General features: G+C 37.9%; 1 protein-coding gene across 1 annotated transcript in view; it reads right to left on the bottom strand.

The window, feature by feature from the left end:
• The window catches only part of RXFP2 (relaxin family peptide receptor 2), a 229,801-nt gene that overhangs the window by 44,770 nt on the left and 162,126 nt on the right, over nucleotides 1-22,905 (bottom strand). The window contains exon 3 of the mRNA XM_043572916.1: nucleotides 15,163-15,342. Coding sequence (XP_043428851.1) covers nucleotides 15,163-15,342 — 180 coding nt within the window. The remainder of the gene's footprint in view (nucleotides 1-15,162; nucleotides 15,343-22,905) is intronic.

The raw sequence follows: 22,905 nt of genomic DNA, 5'->3' as shown, positions 1-22,905 counted from the left end.
GAAGCAGATTCAAAGCAAGACAAGTAATCAATTGTCACAGACAAGACAGACCAAGATTATTTCCTTGCATCTGGAAGAAAAATGGAATACATCTAGCAAGTTAGAGTGAGGGAAGGGGAATGGAAAGACTGACCATGTGTAAAGAGAACTTATCAATTGCATTTCTCATAATTCCCCAGTTTGCATTCAAGAATGGCAGCTTCCTGAAGATATCCTCTGGGTATAAATTTTATGTGGAAGGAAAAGAAATAAATGAAATCTACTCCCTACCCCTTGCCCTTGGTATCCTAAATCCCTGTTATCCAAGTGCCTGGCACTTACTTCATGCTCAATAATTTTTTTAATGAAGAAATGAATTAATAGGTCATTTGGGAATAAAAAGAATTGTAAGAAGAGCCCCTTTGAAGATTTAAACTTCTCAAAATTGCAAGCTTATGTTTTTATTTTAATAACAAAAATAGCCAAGTACTCCATCTATTATTTTTTCTGTCATATATAATTTAAAAAATAATTAAGAATCCCCGCTATATTTGGCACATACTGAAAAAGAATCAATAGCCGTCTGGAGAAAGTGTATTCTGCCGTCTAGTCTTCCTGCCATCTGTGGAAGTGGAAAGAGATCGTTTTTATTGAAACTTAGGGATTACTAAAATGGAGGATGCCTACATAAAAGCTATGTTGATAGCTTCTGCAGCAATTTCTGTGGGACTCCTGCCAAACACACAGCTGAGGGGAGGTTCGAACATGTGAGAGAAAATTGCTCAGTGAGTGCTTCTTCTTTTCTCTTCTGGTCAATATTCTGGACATGTCTGTGCAAAGAGCTTTTTAAATGACTCCTTGATAGCCTTTCGAAGCCAACTGGACTGCTGTCCAAGGACATTTTTTTGCTGCCTGCCAACACCATCATTGTGTTATTGGGAAACAACAGGTGAAAATGCTTTTGTAGGTCCTCAGTTTAAGAATCCATGGAGGTGTGCAAGCCCCTCTTTGCTTTTTCTGATTTTTTGCCAACAGTAGTCCTGCATGAAGCTAAAGAAAGCCCTTATCCCCTCAGCCTAGTGTTCTGGCTGAGATTCTCTCCACACTAATGCCAGAGATGACAGCTCTACGATCCCCAGGAGGGTTTGGGGGGGACACAGAGGATCCTGGCCAATGGGACCATTTCCCAGAATGCACCACTCCTAGTGGATCTCAGTTCAGATGCAGATGAAGCCTCTGCCATTGACTAAAGAGCCAACTAGTCTTTAGTGTAAAGAGCGGCACCAGAAGAAACATTTACTTAATGTGCAAAAAATGTTAACTGGTTGCCTGCTATATGCTAGGGCAACAGGTTAGACAATGCCCACTGCTACCTGGAGCTCAGGTGCCAGGATGTCTAAGAGGAGCAGCAGCTACATTTACAAGGCAGAGCAAAGGTGAATCCAGCTCATTCACTGAATCCACCTTTTAGAAGCTCTCCTATTTCTGGGAAGAGTGTGAGCATCACTAACAGCTCACCTTTGTGGGATGGATGATTTATTGTTTGTTTGCAAGTAACTAGTAAAGTCTTTCTAAAAAACTTTTATGTTAAGGTGAGTGGAGAGGAATTGGCCTCTTGTGTGGTGTTTTTTAAACTTAGAAATCTTATGCTGTTGTGCTTCTGTTTGGTCTCCCCCTGCCCCAACAGGATTGTGTGGCCATATCAATCAGTATGTATAGGATTCAGATCCAATTTCATTCACACATTTACCCACCTCCTTGTCATTTCAAAGATTGCTGCCTCAGCTGAATTTCTCTAGGGCCCTATTCTCTCTCATGTTCTTCTGGGACAAATCAACCATCTAAGGCCCTCAGGCCTGAGACGAATGTCCCTCAGGATCCCTCTCACAAATTTTCTGCAGAAACCATCACCCTATCTCCCTCTTCAGATGATTGTCCAATGTTTGAACAAACAGATTTGGGGAAACAATGCCAAACTAGCTGGAACAAGTATAGACTCAATACATGTTGATTTAAATTAGAAAACAAGAACTTCAAATTGTCAATATCATCATCGACAGGCATGGATTTCAGCCCCACGTTTCCCTTCGTTGGGTCCATTTAGGTGGATCAAAAACTGAATGCTGTGGCCCTTGATGGGTTATAAGGGACATAAGGGCACAAGAAACACTTCTACCCCAAAAACAACCGTGCTACCCACCAATAAACTGCCTAAATTTCACCTTTAGAGAGGAATTCCTTTAGGTTAAAATATTGTCTTTTACTATTTAAACAGCCACCTTGTTCTGTATGAGTTTGAGAGGCTATCTTCTTCTTAAAGAAACCTGCCTAGGCACAATGAACTCACAGAATGACCACTGTGGTGGGTAAAGGGAAGAGGAACATGGAAAAGGTGCTTGTGAAGGTGACACCTGTTGGGAACTTGGCACAAGAAACGTAGAGAGGAGAGAAAACGCTCCATTTTCCCTTCTCCCCTCTCTCTTCTAATTCATCCCCAATTTGCTGACTACTCTGTGTCAAGGGACTTTCACCGGCTGTTCTTCCTCTTGGTGGCAATTCTCCCAAATTCTAGTTCCATCAACTTATAGATTTACCTACAGACAAGACTGCTGCATGTGCGTAGCTGGGATGTTTCACACGACCATGGGACACCATTCAGCAGACTGTTGGTGTTGAGCCACATAAAAGCCACACCATCCTAGACTGAGGCCCTGGGTGCTTTTTCATGATGCACGAAGGATAAAAGTCTCTTTTCCTGCCCGTAGTGAAACTGTCCATCTGTGTTCTATATTCCATTTAATCTCATCTTCTCAGAATCTCTCCCCGTTAATTATTATCTCTGTCTCCTATATTTTAATATACTGTCTCTCCACTGGTTTTTATTTTATTTTTTTAACAATATTTCTAATGTTCATTTGTCCATTTGTTTTATTTTGGAGAGAGAGTGTGTATAAGGAGGGGGGAAAGGCAGAAGGAGCGAGAGAGAGAGAAAATCTTAAGCAGGTTCCATGCTCAGCACAGAGCCTGATGTGGGGCTCGCTCTCACGACCCGGGGTTCATGACCTGAGCCAAAATCAAGAGTCCAATGCTTAATCAACTGAGTCACCCAGGTGCCCCTCCACTGGTTTTTAAATTGATGTTAATTTTATTCAGTCATCTCTCATGTTCAAAACAAACAAAGAAACAAACCAATCAAGCAAGCAAGCAACCAACAAACCCATCAACCCAAATCCTACTATATCCACAGTGGAACTGAAATCCACTTCTCTCTTCAAAATTAAATTCCCAAGAAAAATCAAATAAGGCAATGTCTCCACTTCCTCACCAGCCTTCCTTCAATCCACAGCATTTGGTTTTGGCCTTGCTGCTCTGCTGAAAGTCTCCCATCAGCACCATTAATGTCTTCTTTGTTACTAAATGCAGTAGGTATTTTATAGTCTTCATCTTACTTAATTTTTTTGTAGCATTTGACACAGCTTAACCACAGCTACCAAGTTGAAACCATTTTTCCCATGGCTTTGTGATGTCTCACTGCCCTGGTTTACTTCCTCTTCCATATTCTCTAAAGGTCCTCCCCCACCCCCCTCCCAATGCACTGGCTCCTTTTTGCTTTTTGTCAACACCCTAAAGATTACTGATAAACATTTGGTCAGAGATTCCTTAGACCACCAAATCAATTAAAGAATGTAGACGAACCTACAATAAGTTACTGATATTTTAGTTTGTCAAATAAGAAAAAATGTAAAAACCCTAAATTACTATGTATTATAATAATGATTTATTAGAAAAATACTACTTTACCATTAAAAACTACAGAAAACATATCACAGGAAAAAAGAAAGTCCTTTAAAAGGAATATACTTAGCTTTATGAAAAATATTTATTTATGCTCCTGGACTGGTGAAACTTTCATTCCTGACAGCAGTGGCCCGGAACACAGTGTTTGGAACTGTGTGTGAGAAAATCAAATCTGGCAATGTTACCGGAATTCTTTAGAGAGCTTAGCCCTCTGGTCTATAACTCACAAATATTTTCTCCTGGTCTGCCATTCGTCATTAACTTTGGTTATGACAGGGACTCCAGAGATGGATCTATCACGTTCTGACTTTAAAATAACTATGCAAACTAAAAATAGAAGGTAACTTGCTTGATTTAATAAAGGATATCTATGAAAGCCAACAGTATAGAATATGCTTGATGGGTGGATTTTTGAAGGCTTTCCCTTTGAAATTGGGAACAGGATAGCAATGTCCACTGTACCACATCTATTCAACATTGTACTGGGAGACTTAGCAAATGTAGTGAGACAAGGCAAGTAAATCAATGGTTTAAATATTGAAGGAGAAGAAATAAAACTGTCATCATTTATGAATAATATGAATGTGAACATAAAAATCCAGGATAATTAATTGTTAGGACTAGTAAATCTAGCAAGCTTTCTGAAAATCAAAGTCATTTCTGTATGTCAGCAACAAATGATTAGACAATAAAATTTAAAAAATGCCTTTTACTATAGCATCAACAGTGTCACATATTTGGGAATAAATTTAACAACAATCTGCAAGACATTTATGCAAAGTATATAAAATTACTGAGTGACATTAAAAACTTAAATAAATGGAGACAATATTTTAAAGATGTTAATTCTTTCGCCCAATTGATCTACAGTTTCAAAGCAATTACAATAGAAATCCAGGAATGTGCATGTACAGTGTGTAGAAATGAAAAAGTTGTTTCTAAAATGAGTAATATATTTCTAGAAGGACAAGAAGAGTCGAGTCAGTTTGGAAGCAGGAGAACAAAGCAAGAGAACTTATCTGTAAACTAAGACCTATTATGATGGTACAATAATTTGGGCAAAGAGTGAATATTGGGGCAAAGGGTGAACAATAGACCAGCCGAATGGAATAGAAACTTCAGAAAAAGACAGACAGATGTGAACATTAATTTACGAACAAGTAGCACTACAGAACAGTGGTTGGGGATGGGTACTTCTAGGTGAATTATATTTAAATACCCAAGGTAAAACAATAGAGTTTCTGGATGATAATATAGAAAAAAGTCTTTATGACTTTGGGGTAGAGATTTTAAAGAGAATACAAAAAATAGAGAACAAAAACATTAATCATATAGGAAAGAGCTAAATTAGGTTATATTAAAATTAATAAGTTCTATTGAAAAAAAAAGAAAAAAGAAACCATTAAGAAAGTGTAAAGGCAAGCTACAGAGTAGAAGATGTCTCAGAAACAACAGAAGTTGGCAAAGATGTGGAGACAAGGGAACACTTTTGCACTGCTGGTGGGAATGCAAACTGGTGCAGCCACCCTATGACCCAGCAATTGCACTACTAGGTATTTATCCAAAGGATACAAAAATGCTGATTCAAAGAGGCACATGCACGCCAATGTTTATAGCAGCACCATCAACGATAGTCAAATTATGGAAAGAGCCCAAATGTCCATGGATAAAGAAGGATATGGTATATATACACACACACAATGGAATATTACTCAGCAATCAAATAGAATGAAATCTTGCCATTGGAAACAACGTATTATTCTAAGGGAAATAAGTCATCAGAGAAAGATAAATTTCATATGATTTCATTCCTATGTGGAATTTAAGAAGCAAAACAAATGAACATAGGGAAAGGGAAGGAAAAATAAGATAAAAACAGGGAGACAGACAAACCATAAGAGACTTCTAAATGTAGAGAACAAACTGAGGGGTTGCTGGCAGGGTGTTGGGTGGGTATGGGCTAAATGGGTGATGGAGATTAAGGAGTACACTTGTTGGGATGAGCACTGAGTGTTATATATAAGTGATTAATCACTAAATTCCACTCCTGAAACAATTACTGCACTATATGTTAACTAGCTTGGATTTAAATAAACCTTAAAAGACGTTTTTTAATTAAGAAAAAAGAAAGTTTAAAGGCAAGCTCCAGAGTAGATGTTTCAGAAAGTTTATAATTAGAATATGTGTGTGAGTGCATGCATGTGTGCGTGAGAGTGTGTGTGTGTGTGTGTGTGTGTGGAGGGGAGTGGGGGGAGAGAGGTCCTACAAAATAATGAGGACAATATGAACAATAAATAGAAAATGAACAAGAGACTGAACAGACACATAGCAAAAGCAGATATACCAATGGCCAAAAACACATTTGAAAAGATATTCAATCTAATTAGTTAGCAGGGAAATGCAAGTAATAAAACTACAAGTAATATTACTACAGGTTACCAGTATGGCTATAATTAAAAAAAAAACAAAAACTACTGGGGCACCTGGGTGGCTCAGTTGGATAAGCATGGGACTCTTGTCTTTGGCTCGGTTCATGATCTTGAGGTTGTGAGATCAAGCCCGGTATGGGGCTCTGCACTACGCATGGAGCCTGCTTGGGATTCTCTCCTTCTCTCTCTCTCTCTCTCTCTGATCTTCCCTCCCCCAAATAAATAAATAAACCTAAAAAAACACAACACCATCATAAACTATTTGGTGAGGATGTGAGGCTGTGCAAACTCTCACACACTAGTAGGGTGCTCCTTGGAGCGACTGCTTTGGGAAGCCCTTTGGCATTGTCTGGTAAAGTCGAAGCCTTAAAAACCTGACGAGTCTGCAGTTTTACTTGTAGGCTTGTGCCCACAGAAATGCACGCACATGTGCACCAAGAGACTCAGACAAGAATATTCACGGAAGCATTCTTCGTAACAGCCCCAAACTGGAAACCACCCAACCATCCTTGACAAATAAGATAGATAAAAAGTATGGCGTATTTATCGGCGGCATACAATAGAGTTCTGCAAATGAGCGAACTAAATCATTCAAAGCGGTTTCAGATCAAGCACAGGCAGAGAACGCGTCTCCTTTACTTTTTAGAATTGCTGTCTACTCTGTCAGGAACACGCTCCTGGCGGCCCTGACTTCTGTGGTAATAAGACACTGAGGCCTCTTCCTTCAGCCTGTGCTGTTCTCTGCCTCTGAAATGCCATTTCTCTCCTGGTTCACTTCCTCACTCTTCACACCCGTTACGAAAGTCATTTCTGTGAGAACTTTCAGGATCCTCTCCAAAATTGTTCCGAAGTATGAACCTTCCCAAAGCATCTTACGCATATCCCTATTGTAGTATTTATGACATTTTATGATTATAAAATATAACACATATTTTTATATCTATATTATATATAGATATATATTATATATCTCTAATAAAGTGTATATACATATATATATACATATATATTTTATACATACATACTTTATTATAGATATCTTCCTTTATCCCGTAGTATATTGTGCCCCTCTTATGGAGAGGAACTTACTTTACCAGTTTTGATTCTCTCACTGCCTAACAAAGTTTTCAGTTTTTAGCACATACTATATGCCTCAAAATTGCTATGCAAACTGAATTATCATTTTCAGGGGCGGCCATGTTGTTTCCATAACTGGACTACATATCCCTAAATTCCTGTATGTGGGGTGGGGGGCACATAGCTACTTCATGTCAGAAGTGTAGGCCAAACTTGAGTGTACATGTACATATGCCATCCATGTGGGTTAGGCGCGTGTAGAAGCTTTATGTTCATTTCCCTTTTCTCATTTATCTAATATCAGTACTTCAGGGGGTTTTTCATGTTGGCATTTTTGCTTAAAGTTACCAACCATGGAAGAGGAGACATGGTCCGGTGTCTCCTAATTTCCAGGTAGATTCTATGTATGTTGGGGTAACGTGATCCACATTGGCTTATGACAGTATATGCTCTACGTCTGGGAATCAGGTTATAGTATGAGTAATTTCCTCATGCTTTGTTCTTCACAAAACTCTTGCAATTCACTCAGGCAATGGACAAAAATCACACTGCATTTGCAAAACCCTGTGCTCTTAGTGAGGGCAACTTACTTTTCCAAGTAGATAATTTTAGCATTAATTGGAGTAAGAGCGGCATTTGTAAGTGGGGAATGGGAAACAGCCATAAAGGAATGGTTTCTGAAGGAGGAAACAGAGTTTTCCACTAACACTCAGCATGGATTATCCTTTTCTTAACTGTAAGTGAGTTTACCTAAAGACTCTCTCATCTCACTCCCACACAGAAGTTAAGACTTTTGAGGGAATATCTTTGCAGGGGCCCTCAAAAGAAGAATGGAAGTGAATCCACATCTTTTGAATTTCTTATATTTCATGAATTTACATGAAAGACAATTAAGAGTACAAATATCTACAATAATAAATATACTATTTTTAGCCTATCTGGTCGAGAAAGAAAGTCTCAGGCAAACGTGTGACTAAGACAGAAGTGTGCCTGGGTGGCTCAGTCAGCTGAGCGTGCATCTTCAGCTCAGGTCATGATCTTACAGTTCAGGAGTTCGAGCCCCACATCGGGCTCGCTGCTGTCAGCGTGGAACCCGCTTCAGGTCTTCTGTCTCCCTTTCTCTGCCCCGCCCCTGCTTGTGCGCGCTCTCTCTTTCAAAAATAAATAAACACTTAAAAAAAAACCCGGAGAGGTGGGTAAAGCAAGGGGAGGAAGGGGGTGAGGAGAGGTCCCTAAAATAGCACTCTTGTCCTCCTACAGGCGAATGACTAGCCCAGTGTCCACTGGCTGGACGTGGATAATGAAACGTGGACGTGGATAGCCACGGGGACGTGGCTAATGAAAGCCAGATGACGAATGAAAAAGAGGATCTTACTCTGGATCAGAAGAGATGTCTCCCTAGCCACTTGTATCATAGGTTTAGGGTTTCTTTCAAAAAAAAAAAAAAAAAAAGGAGTGGTAACATTGACTACCGTACAGCTAAACTTGCATATTAATTATACTTTCTTGAATCATACTATCCATTAAGAGGCTGTGTATTGATAATTAGACAACATATGTTCAGCTATTCCCTTGCCAAATATTTAATTGGTTCTTATCATCCTCAAAATGAAAAAAAAATTCAGGTTGAATTAATATGTAAAATAATGCAGGTAAGCCCAATGAACATCCTGATATGAACAAAGAATTAGCAAGGAATGAGCATATCTTATAGGAGAAAAGCCTACTTATATTTTGATGTGCTAATGTAATATCAGTGTTCCCAGAGATGCGATCCATAGGGCAGGTTTATCAGAACACCTGGGTTGCTTCTATACTGCGCAGAGCCATGTGGCCCAGCCTAGATCTGTTGAATCTACTGGGGGTGGCATCCTAGAATCTAGTTCTTTAACGTCATCACAAATGGGTCTTAGACACCAACAATCACACCAATATGGCTGAGGCTGAGGGGTCATTTGGTATGTTGAGGGCCAAAGGCCAGTGAGGATAAGGCAGCGACTTGAACACAGTTCCGCTGATCCTAAATCTAGCTAGCATCCTTGCCACACTCTGCTGCCTCCCCTCCCCGAGTCCCTTACACCTGTATGGCACTTCCCTTCGCGACTCCAAATCTCCGGTGTGTGGCCACTAGGGTCCGACGTCTGATAAAGCGAAATCTAAAGAATGAAACTACCTTCTTTCCGGAGCTTCTGCATCAAGGTTGTGAGCAAGTTCCAAATACGCTCCCCCCAACACACTCTTTTCCATAGACACAAAAAAGATGGGTATCATGTTTCTTCATGAAAACGTCAAGCTCATAGCAGAGAGAACTCTCCACAGTACGCGAAGAGAGAAAAAGTCACTGGAGTGAGAGGAGCTAGCCCCCCAAGGTGGGCAGGGAGCTGGGACTGGTTGAGCATGAGGATTGGGCACCAAGCCCATCTGTGAAAGCCCAGCCAGCAGCTGTGTGAACCTGCAGACGCGTGTGCTGGGACTGAGCCCCAGACGATGAGTGTAAATGGCTCCGTCTGACCCCCCAAGGTTGTGGACCGGATATCACCCTGCCCATGTCAGCAGTGGAAGCGGCAGTGGTGCCTTGCAAACCAGACATGAGATTTGGAACTGGGTCACCCACGAGGTAAAAATCGCTGAAACCTGAACATGAACTCCGGCTCAGACCTGAACACTTCCATGGGCTACATTGCAGCAATTCTGAGATCCCTCAAAGGCAGAGGTGTGCAGGGGAAAAAATCCCTCTGACTTTATGAAAGTGTGCAGGGCTCCAAAAAAAAAGGAGAATTCATACCTGGGGAATTAGATGATAGTGCTTTAAAAAGCGGTTTAAATCTGTATTTATTTTCCAAAGAAATAATGGGAGGAATAATTTCGTGAAGTAAGAAGGGAAGTTTATAAAACCAGAACAGACAGATTTAAATGCAGTCAGAATTATTGGAATGGAAAATGTAGTCACCAACATTTAAAAAATATCTGAACGAATTGAATAAAAAATGAACCAGAACCACAGAAAGGGAGAATTCGTTAAAATAATCTCTCTCTTTCTCTCTCATCAAACACTTATTTTGGTAATACAGAACTTCCCTGAGCAAAGAAAATAGTCATATACCACTGGTGAGAAAAATGTTGGACAGACAGCTGGTAATCTGAATAGGGTGATGGCTAGTATAGTATAGTATATACTATAGTATATACTATATATATATATATATATATACTATATATATATACTATATATAGTATAGTATAGTATAGTATAGTATAGTATAACGCCTTAACAGAAATCGTTTGGAGAAATGTATTCCAGAATTTATCATTTGTTTTGGTCTAGAAAGTTAAATGATACTTAGGCTATAAATGACATAACATTCTCTGCTGGGTCTAGGGCAAAATCACATGAGCAAACACATTAATATCTATGTATATATCACAACGTATGACATTTTGCAGTAAATTTATAAGTGAAGACCTTAAATAGTTTCTGGTAAATTCTAACCACATTTTTTTTGGCAAAAGAGTTCAAACTCTCAGTTTTTGGAGCTCTCTGCATTTCAGAATTGTGGAGAAATCACCATGGACCTCCAAAACGAGTGCAAGGTGGGGTTGAAGTTATAACAAGATATAGTACATGTTTGCTTGTGTTTGAACACATGTTCTAGCAATCTGAGCAACAGAAATGATGACTGCTGGCCAGGCCAGGAGACGCTGGGGCTAAACACAAATAACAGAAAGGGGACCAGGGTCTCAAGAGGAACAAGACAGATACAAGAAGACCTGGAGAGGAAGCTCAAGAATGACAAGAGGCCATCAAAGGTGAGGAATACCTGGGAAAGGAGGAAACCGAGGGGCAGTTGGATTCCAAGGGGAAATGACAAGGCGGATGCTAACGGTCAAAGTGGAGCAGATATGGGAATTAGGGAGCATGAAATGGGAAAAGCATGAAGCTTGAGTTGGAGAAGGTAAGCACTCAAAGAGTAAGAGAGTTGAAAAGTGGAGGCAGGAAGACAAGACAGAAGAGGTCTCAGAGGCCAGGAAACCTGGAAAAGACCACAGTGAGGAGGTAAGAGGGAGAAACAGCAGCCAGAGAGGCCAGGAGGGCGTCTGAGACAGATGTGTGCAAAGGGGAGGAGAAGAAGGAGTTAAGTGTGTCAGGAGATGAATCTAAGAAAGGAGCACCGGTGCGGGTGGGTGGGTGGGGGACTCAGGGGGAAGACAGAGGACTAAAGAGGAAAAGAGGTAAGGATGGAAGCCAGAAGAGTGCAAAGGAAGAGTAACCTGAGACAAGTGGTCTACCATTTTATCAATCTCACTGAATTTATTTAAAGGCTGTTTACTTGGTAATAAAGTTAATTCTTCTACTGCAATTCCTTTCTAATCTTAAAACATTCAAAAGTTTATCGAATCACGCTAGCATTAAAGCAACCATTTCATTTTGATTGGGGAGCACGTTCCGAGGTATTTAACACAGTTGAAATTACTGCAAGCTTAATTTTAAAAGGATTTTTACATGTTTATTTATTTTTGAGAGAGGGAGAGAGAGAGCGCGCACAAGACAGGGAGGGGCAGAGAGAGAGAGGGGAACAGAGGATCCGAAGCAAGTTCAGCTGTCAGCTTGGGGCCTGAACTCACGAACCATGAGATCATGACCTAAGCCCAAGACAGATGCTTAAGTGACTGAGCAACCCAGGCACCCAGCAAACTTAGTTTTTATCCAGATGTACTCAATGATTGGAAGTGTGGGGTGAGAAATTGATGTGTGTGAATAAAGCAGAGAAGACAGGTGTATTTTTTGTTTTCAGATAATTCCCTACTATTTCTCATGTAAAACAAGCACATTAATTTTTTCTGATAAACATTAAGTTATATGTTTACCAAACAAGTAATAGGTTCTTAAACGTATGCATTTAAGATACACATACGTTCCTAAAAATGCTGTGCGTTTATCATTATATAATTATGGACACAAAAACTATTCTAATTAGTTGAATTTTATTCAGGCTACAGTTTTCTAGGACAAAGTGTGCCATTTTTCAAAACTAACTGATTTGAAGGCAAACCAATTTTGTCTCTAAAATTCAGGCGACAGCCAATTTTGTTAGTTCAAGTAAGAGTCCTTAAAACTCTTGATATACCTGGTCATATTTATTTACAATAAGATAAACAAATGAATAAACATCTGTTGCAAGATGTATTTGGTTAGTGCCTTTAGAGAGAACACATCTCAAATAGCTTTCGCTTCTGGTTTTCTGATATTTTCTGTCTTCCTCACAGAGGGCTCCATTCAGGGAAGTTTCTTTTTCATTAGTGGTGCCCATGTAGCCTCTCTGTATGACTGGCCTGCAATATAATAGATTTTCACAGCTACCAGCAGCATGATGTAATTGTGTGAAATTAAAATTTAGTTGGAAAACCTTTTCTCAAGTGACAGCAACCAATTAGAAGCGACATTTCTTAGAAAAAGGAGCAGCCAACGCGAGCTTTGAACTTGTCCATTAGGGGGCAGTCAAATACTGCTCACTTCAAAATGTTAGGCCCCTGTTTTCAATGACTTCATTTTTTGAAGGTTAGCAAAATTTTTGAGTAGCTAGCAACCTAGAGTTACCCAGTAGCATTGTGGGCACTTTATGCTTTTAATTTCTCATATAAGCCCATGTTTTCGGTTTGTAATATTGTCTGTAATTAATCCACAAAAAACTTGTTGGGGAGGAGGTGGCTTGAGTCTGATTGACAAGGATACCCAGTGAATAAATTGATGATAAAATACATGTACAAAGTTATAATAAGATATGTTATCTTTACTCATCAGTTAATGTCTGTAGCTTGTTAGCCAATATCACTAATCCCTTAGACACTCAAGGGTGATGATGGCCAGAAGAGAAAAGGTAAAACATAATGTCTGCCTTTTCCTTTTGTTTAGGTCTGACTGAAAAAATTATGACAAATATTTATGTAAATTTAAGAAGCAATCTGTGCTCTTACATAATTCCGGATGATTTTTTTTTATTATAGCTGAACTACTTTAACTGTCTATAATTTTATTGTGAAAAACTTCCACTAATTATATAGCAAATGATTATTATCTTTATAAATAAGAATAAGATATCAAAGGATTAACATGTCTAGCTTTGAAAATAATGTTAAAAAGAAAGGGTTAAATTAGCAATTGAAATGAAAGGTCAATTGGAAAATAAAAATTTCCAAGGAATTACAATGAAAATATTTATCAGGTTGGACTGTGGATCTGAAACATGGCATTTGCTTAGAAATAAACCAAAATCGTCTCTTTAAAATTTCTTTCCTTTCTTTTTTAGTTTAAAGAACACCATTACATTATGGTAAATCTTAAAACATTATTTCAGTAATAGATGTTTTTCATCTCATAAAAATTTTGTTCACAAAGTCAATTAAATGTATCACCACAAGCAATACTATACTTTATATTTTATACATATCCTTTATACCATATATATTTTATACCATAAATTTTATTAAAACTGGTTAACTATATTGCAATTCCTGTACAGTAAGGAATTAAGGGTACAGATTACCTCTACAAAGTGTATTGGATCCAAGAACCTTCTTTTTAACTTTTATTCTTAAAAATCATATAAAATTTAATATTACAGATATGCATAGGATATAAATTGAAGGAAGACCCTAAATCAAAGAAATAGACTGCTCTCCACAAACGTATTTCATGTCAAGGGGGTTCATATATTCCTTGTCTTTAAGAAACACATAAGGCAACACTTAAATGATAACTTAAATTTTTATGTAAAGGAGATTAAAATGCAAAATAAAAATCATGTTAACTGTATTAGGATAATACTTTAAAATATTCTGAAGAAAATTTTAGTATTTCAAATTCAAACTAAAACTGAAATACTTTAAAAATCTTCTATTTGTTAGAAGTTTGTAAATAATTGTTCATAAATAACTGCATTTTATTTCAAGATTAAAAATACTCAATTGAGTTCATTTAATGAAAACTGAGTATTTTAGAAACCTAAAACCAATTTCTCAGAAAACAAAAATAATTTCAAATTCTAACTCTTATTCTCAGAAGTTTATCAAAATTCTTTAAGAAAGACTAGGAACTTAGACACATTTTGAATAATAATAAACCCAACATGCTTTGGATATAATAAATAGATACAAGTGTACAAGCTCACAATAAAACAAGGGTATATTTTTCTTTAAAACCAGGTGAATATTAATTTTTTTCCTAAGAAAAATGCCAAGTTATAAATATGGATGAAATAAAAATGTTTAAAAATCAAAACCAGTAAGGAGAGTCCTTTTGTACATTTTTAATGATTTTATTTTACATAGGTTTGCTCTAAGGGAGAGATTCTGACTTTTAGATTTGTGGCTTTTTCTTTTCCTTCTTTCTTTCTTTCTTTGTTTTTTTTTTTTTTTTTTTTTTTTGGGCACTTCCCAGTTCAGCTATGTTAACAACGAAACATAGCAACTAACAATTACATACATTTTATGAAGATATTTCAACAGGTTGAAATCTCATAAGGCAAAATTTTAATTTTTTAATTTGTCATGCTTGTTTTTTTTTTTTTTTTTTTTTTACAAATACTACGAACTATTTTCGCCATTATAATTGATACATTCCACATTGGTTTTAAAAAAATGTTTTACCTACAATTTTAATAACATACGAAAGCAAGTTCCCATGAAAAATTTGTTGCTGCTAGAAATTGCTAGGATGGGACTACAAGCAATTAGTGGTGATGACAATGACAACGTAAACTGGATGTCTGTTTCTCAAACGCTGCAATGAGTCTATTATAAATATGCTAGAACTAAATAGAAATAGTCTATTTTCTATTCTTTTGGAATTGCACTCATTTAAGCGAGAAAGTAGCAGACTTACCTTTGACATCTATCAGGATGATGAAATGAAGTAGAAGGAACATTGCAATCAGTCTGAGGCTGAAGAGATGTTTAATACCAGAAAAGTAACAATAGGTTTTCAGCAATTGAAGTATTAGATGTATCCTCCTTATACCTCTGAAGGAGTTCTGACATAGTAACTTCGGTGCCTCCCATGTGTCTGAGCATGCTCAGAGCTAGAACCTTACTGGCATTGAGGGGAGAAGGTCTTGTCACTCTGCAGCCTATCTTTTTTGCTCTTTCTTTTTTGTTTCATATTATTTTAAATCTGCGGTTGTATTCTTGGTCGTTATTTCCTTATAGTATGGACAGAGAGACATAAATAAGACTTGGGCATTATTAGATAAGAAACGTTGTTTTAAATCACTTAAAATTTGTTTCCCTTCAAAGCATGTAGTGCAATTTGCTCTTACTTAAAATCTAAACATACACAGTTCTTGCATATGAAGGGATATAGATTTACAGTGAAAAGGTGATGAAACTCTTTACAAGCATGTTTTCAATGCAAGAAGCAAGTGACAAAAAGCTACTTACTGACAAATACATGAAGAACACCTATTCAAACGTTTTTCAATGTTTTCAAAGAACATACAGAAAGATAGTAATAATGAAAATATATGGCCTTGGGTTTAATAGTTATTGTAAAACACTTACACAATGTTTTAAGCATTTACTTACTCTGTAACCATATTCCTTTTTTAAAGTGGATAATTTTAGTGGATAATTTTAAAGTGGATAATTTTGCTTTCAATGCTGTGTTGCATGCCTATGAGAAAACATTAATTACAGTTTAGTTCTTACATCCTGAAAGTGGCTTCTAAGACAGCACAGTTAGTGCAAATTCAAGTATAGGAAGGGACTTTTGGTTGATCCTCGCATAATCAGAAAGATTTCTACAAAACTTCAGTGTAGAATTTTGTTGTCAGTGTTTCACTGACTAGGAAATGCCTATGTAGACATATATAAAACAGCTTGTAGTCCTAATTTGGATGGAGGATTTTGTAAGTGAATGATAGGGATTCTCTTACATGTCGTTATTAATCGTGTCATTAACAACACTGTTTGAAAAACTGTCCAGTGATGGCTGGCCATTGTGGTCACGCATCGTAAGAGACAGAGTTTTCATTGTTCTTTCTTTCTTCTTTCTTTCTTTCTTTCTTTCTTTCTTTCTTTCTTTCCAGGCTTTGATAGAATAAGGATTCAAAAGGGATTTGAAAGGGAAAATATTTTATCAATCACATGACGTGTTAGTTCTTTCTCTTTTAAGAAGTGAGCTAAATTCTCCAGATACGTTTAGATGTGTTTGTTCTCCTCTTATTTTTCAAACCAAGAAAGCAACAAAGAGAATCAAGCGTTAGATGAGAAGAAAAATTTCAAAATCTTTCCTTACGTTTCAGGCACCTTTTTTTCTTCACTAACCTCGAGGACTTTTTAAATAAAAATTGCCTTGCTTCACTTAAAAAAATCAGGGGGATCACTTTTTCTTCTCTTTTGTGTTCTGCCATCAAGAGGATGGTTGATAGTTTCTGGTATTGAAACTTTGGGCATGAATTTTTAAGTGCAAGTAAATGCCATGAATTGCCCGTCACAAATCTATTGGAAATTTAAATATATAGTCCATGAAAATACAATTTTTAGAGCAAGAATTGTCAAGATTTCAAAGAAATTACCAGACTTACTCATGAAAGAAATAGAGTTTAATTGCTAAAGAGTTGAATCATCATCCCTTTGTGTTAGGCTTTTCAGAGTTAATCTTTGAAATATTAGCGTTCAACACACACAATTCAGAACCCAGTAACTATAAATAATAGTTAAGAATATCTTTGATTCATTATTGATTTCTAAAGGCAGAAAGTGCAAGTATTAAAACGTGTTTCAGTTAATATGTTTTAACTTTGATTTTGAACAGAAACTGAAATGGCTGATATGTGCACAAGGTATGATGTATGTGTTTAAATGAGGGTGAATGAATTTCCTCTTTCCCTGGAGACACCGCTGGGGAGGAAGTTCCAGAGAGCGCTTCATGCAGAGCTGGGAAGACACTATGCAAGCCAATTCATCCCCAGATACTAACGTCAAATTTGCACAAATGTACTTTATTGATCCTTACCTAAATCAACTTATTCCTCCATTCCAGTCTCCTGTGTTAGTACCCATGCTCTCAGCAATAGTAGTAAAAGCTCATGTAAATATAGCATTCACTATATAGCATGATTCAACATAATTCTGGATAATTCGAAGGAGTTTATTCACTGTAAGTACTGATTACCTAGTTCTGTGGGGGTGGGTGGGTAGGGGCATTTTCTTAGTTTCCACTGTAACTCTTACTCATGTCTTAGACACGATTGTTACACGTAAAGCTCTGAAATCTGGAACATAATTTATTTAAATATAGCCAGAAAACCCTGATTTTGACACATATTTAGAATGACGTGATCATTTTTTATGTAGGCTATAATTCATTATCTTGCCAAACTAATGTTTTCAATCAGGATATTTACTAACCATTCACTGTACTTAATGCCAATATAGGCTTGTAAACACCGCTCCCTTCTACACATTATCTTGGTTTTTATTCCCCAAACCTGATCCATTAGCTGTGTGCTATCATTTTCTGTTTGGAGGGAAAAGGATATAGTGATATTCAATGAATGAGTAATGTTAATAGATAATATTTTCCTCAAAAAGATAAGTTATACAATAAAAAAATATCAGAATTCCAAGCTCATGATGGCGGCCCAACAATGGCAACATTCGCTTGAGTAGTCACTATACCATAAATAAAGTTATAGTAAAACCTTAGTAATTCCGCTATGTTAGCTAAGTATTTGTGATGATAGTTATTGTTAACCTTTCTTCACGAGATTATGTCACTAATTCATCCTTCAAAGAGTGATATTTTGAGTAACCTTTTCAGTAGGGGTAACAGGTTTATATTCACCCTGTTGGCAGTGAGCCAACGGAACTGAATCATGTGATGTCATTAGCATAAGCTGTCAGTCAGTTAAGCAAACCAGTCCTGAAATAGGGCCCATTTTGAGCAAGAAAGTCTAAGTTAAGCTTTCTAACTCTGATGTTCAACGTTTAAAATAATTTAAGCCATGCTCCATTTATCTGGGAATCTCAACTCTTGGCAAGCTCTGCTTTTAGGAGCAGAGCTATAAACCCAGAGTAAAAAATATCACCAAGGCAGCCACTCCTGGCAGTGTGGTAGATTAGAAGCTCTGGAAGGCCTTCTTGCTTGAAAATAATAGCTCCTGCATAAAACAAGTTTTACTGCATTTCTGAAGTCTCTGAAATGAGGGGAATTAAGTGTAAGAGGAAAACACAAGACAAACCAAACCAAAATGCTGAAATGGCGATGAATAGCGGTGACCAAATAGAAAAGGCAAGATGCTCCCGCAAACGAATGTGGGTATCAGTGCTGCACCTTTTATTTAAGTTTACTTATTTTGAGGGGGAGAGAGAGTGTGTGCACAAGTGGGGCAGGGGCAGAGAGAGAGGGAGAGAGAATCTCAAGCAGACTCCGCACTGTCAGTGCGGGGTCCACAGTGGGGCTCAAACTCATGAGCCGCAAGATCAGGACCTGAGGTGAAGTCGGAAGCTTAACTGACTGAGTCACCCAGGTGCCCCACAGCACTGCAACTTTTAGACCAAGCCTTGGGTCGTGGCAAGTTCTGAGGCTTGATGTTAGCCTCCTTAGAGGATTTGGCTGAACACTGTTAAAGGCAGTGCCTTTTAGCACCATTCAAAACAAATATGAACCTTGTAGGAAATATCCTCAATTTAGATTCTTAGGGTTTACCCAGACTAACATCAACCACACATTGGCTCATTATCCAAGATCAAGCGAGCACACTTGGGTGAGAGTCGGCAGAAATAAAAGCAGATTTAAAACCCTAGCCTTTTCAAATATTAAAATGATCAGTTATGGAATATAAAATGTTTAAAGAAAGAGATATATGAAATCACAAACATGACTAAGAAATAAGAAACCATTCAAAAGAAACGAAGAGAATTTTTAGAAAAGAACAGTCTTGTAGAACTTAAGAACTCAATGGGTGGGTAAAATAGTTGTTAAGACATAAGTTGAAGAAAAAAGTTGTATATTGGAATAAGGAGGTGAAGAAATTATCCAGAAGGTAGTATAGGAAATGGAAAAAATTAAGGAAGTTAAGAGATTTGAAGGAAAGCGTGAAAAGTTTCCACATACAGATAGAGTCCCAGAACAAGAGGATGGTGAGAATGAAGAAGACATAATATCTGAGGAGATAATGACTGAGAATTTTCTAGAAATGATAACATATAAAATTTACAAATATGGGAATAACAATATCTATCAGGCAGTACAAGTAACAAATCCACTTCTAGACTTTCAGCATTGAAATTGCATAATATCAGATGTACAGAGAAGGCTTTAAAAGAAACCAGAGGGGAAAGACAGATCACCAACAAAGGGAATACTTGAATGCTAGACTTTTTTTTTTAAATTTTTTAATGTTTATTTATTTTTTGAGAGAGAGAGAGGGCATGAGAGGGGAGGGGCAGAGAGAGAGGGAGACACAGAATCTGAAGCAGGCTCCAGGCTCTGAGCTGTCAGCACAGAGCCGGACACGGGGCTGGAACCCACGAACCGTGAGATCGTGACCTGAGCTGAGGTCAGACTCTTAACCGACTGAGCCACCCAGGTGCTCCTAGACTTCTTAACAACAGAGATGGAAGCCAGAATAAATAACACAGCACTCAAAGTTCTGAGAGAAAAGAGCTGGCAACTAAAAATTGTGCACCGAGGAAATCTATCTTTTAAAGGGAGTATAAAATAAAGTCAAGCACAAGATATGCTAGAGAGTTAAATAGGAACGAAAATGAAAATGCAGATAAGAAGTTCAATGGCATTTCAGGGAAGGGAACATTCTGCTTGAGTTGCAGAGACAATTAGGTAAAACTTGAACCCTGCCCATCTTGAATAATGGATTGCGATATTAGGAAGTAACATCAACTCTTCTCACAGCGATAATAAGATGCGCTCAAGTAAGGCTGAAGGGAGAAGAACGCTAAGCAGATTCTTGTATTTGTGTAAAACTGAGAGAATCCTGCCCACACATACATGGCCAGGACAACAACAGGAAAGATATTCAGAGTGTATCAGAGGTATTATGATACAGCATTGCTCCTAATTCTTCCCCTCCCTGTGAAAGGACTATACACACCCACTTTTTTTGGTTTTTTTTTGCCATGTGATTGGCAATACTTCTTATAGGTGGCTCTGGTCTATTTTCCCTTGGCCACGAGACTGGTTTTGACCAGTTCAATGTGGCCAGATGTATCATGTGCCAGGTTCCAGCAGAGGCTTAGAAGTCCTCGTTGTGGTGTGGCTTGACCTTGTATGGTGTGACTTCTCAGCCTGAATGGGAGTGGCATGCCGCATGCTTGAACCTGAGCCGAGCTAAGCCCAGAAGAGCCATAGATGACCGCAGACCTATGAGCAACGCATAGATGTTTATGGTTACAAGCCACTAAAAATTTGACTTTATTGTTGCTGTTTTGATTTCCACAGCAAAACTTAAACGGATAGATATGGAAGTCATGAGTCCTGCGGTTCGTTATTCAGGACAAAAACGGAAGGCATTGGCCTAGAGTTACGTGCTATGTAGGACGAGTAAGTTTATGCACGAATCCCATTTTTCTTTGCAGAAATTTTCTTCTTTTGGAATACCCTCTTTATTATATAGTATTCCTAAATTTCTCAGAGCAAATTATGCAAGGATTACTTCCAGAGAAGGCATTCCTGCATTATATGCAAAATGATTCCTCAACATGAACTATAGTCTTTGATTTTTCTGAAATTCTCTGTAATATGATTGAACTTCAGTATGTACCTAGGAAATAGATGCTATTTTCTAGTGCCTACGTATTATGAGCTCTAAGTGCCTACCTTTTAAAGCTTGAGGTAACATAAAATAAATTAGAACACTATTTGATGACTGCTTTCATTTTCAAGTCTGTGTATTGAGTTTACCCTGAATGAAGGTACTTTTATTTATAAAGTACAATCATGTATATTGCTGGGTAATTATCTTTGATTTAAAGTGAAAAGTAACAAATCATTTTTATCTAGATTCTTTTTGAAGTCATTTAGTCAGCCCTTCATTTTATAGAATTACACAACCAGAAGCCTGGCAGAGCCCCCTTAAGCCCTCCAAGCAGCTGGAATGCTCACAACGGCCATTACTCTCATCTTCTTCTCACGCTTTGCCCTTTGCTTGAGTATGAACACTGATCAGTGTTTCTTCAGAGTATTACTTCACATTTTGACAGCTTGATGAAATATTCAGAAGGGCACCCAATCTGTTGGCTTCAGATGGGAGAGTGAGCAAAAGCAAGGCCCCACACAACCAATAGATTGGATCATCTTGGACAGCAGAGTTAACTGCTTGTCTTTGGGCAACCCTGTGACAACTCATGACCTGTGTTTTTATTTCATTTGTTGACATGTTCATTCAACAAACAGTTACTGAATTTAAATGTGGTTTAAGCTGAAGAGTGAGGGAGTATGTCCTCTATGGAGGCCCAGAGTGAAAGGGGCTCTGGGGGGAAGCCAAGAGCTTGTGTGGAATTGGAATGAGCCTCTGAAGTGTTTTTTAAACTGTGGGAAGAAAGGTAGACTTCTTGTGGCTAGAAGGGGGAAAGTGTTGAGAAGCTTCACTCAAATAGAAGGGGAGAGAAGTTGGTGTGGCTACTGTGGAAGGTGAAGTGGGGAGGATGGTTCCTGAAGGCTGGAGGACCCATCAGCTCTACCACAATAGCCCACAGGGAGGCATGAGCCAAGGCTGTGGTTGGAGGAAATGGAGAAGAGGGAACAAATGCAAGATACATTTAAGAAGTAGAATTGAGGGGGTATGATGACCAATGAGACAAAGGAATAGAGGGAAGCCTCAGGTGACTCTCTAATCTTCAGACTAAGCCATTTGGTATTAGAGCTAGGAGGAGTGTCTGGTCAGACACAACACTGAGTGAATATTTCCATGTGCTGAATTTGAGGGGACCGAGGGACATCTAGATAGCAATGCCTAGTTAACAGGTGGAAATAGAAATTAGGATTCAGGAAAGAGGTATGGTGTGGGAAGCAAGGAGTCTTATTTGTGAAAATAGTTACCGAAAATGCTTTACAATAAAGGGATTAAAATGCTAGAATCAAAACTTTTAACTCATTCAGCTGCTATATATAAGAAGATAGTCATTAGAAGCTTTATTTAAAAGTCCTTAAAATTCCAAGGCACTCAAGGAACCAGTGCTACATGTAGCTAATTTCAGATTACTATCTACTGAGCATTCATTCTAGGACTAGCATACATGAGCTCCATTTTGGTAAACCAAAGGAAAAGAGCTAAGAAAAGAAAAATTATTATAATAGGATAGGTGATGAGGTTATGTAAGTGATTATGTGCACCTGTGCATATCCAAGCACATATGTAGACAGTTATCTAGATCCTATTCAACATAATGCTATTGGATTTCAGAATGGAGAGTGAAGGCACACAAGGCTAGCAAATGAATAGGAGTAACCACTAAACTCTGAAAATGTGGAGTTTTCTTTTCATGAGATATGATTTAGCGGATAACTTCATGATCAAGTCAATGAGCCCAAATAGCTGGGGCCAAACACAGGGCCTAGTATGTCTTTAGCTGGCATATGGTGAACTAGTTTTATGGTTTGAAAACT

This window comes from Prionailurus bengalensis, chromosome A1, assembly GCF_016509475.1.
Source record: "Prionailurus bengalensis isolate Pbe53 chromosome A1, Fcat_Pben_1.1_paternal_pri, whole genome shotgun sequence".
NCBI lineage: Eukaryota > Metazoa > Chordata > Mammalia > Carnivora > Felidae > Prionailurus > Prionailurus bengalensis.
Note: the sequence above shows the minus strand (reverse complement) of the source record. Positions and strands in the feature narration are given on the sequence as shown.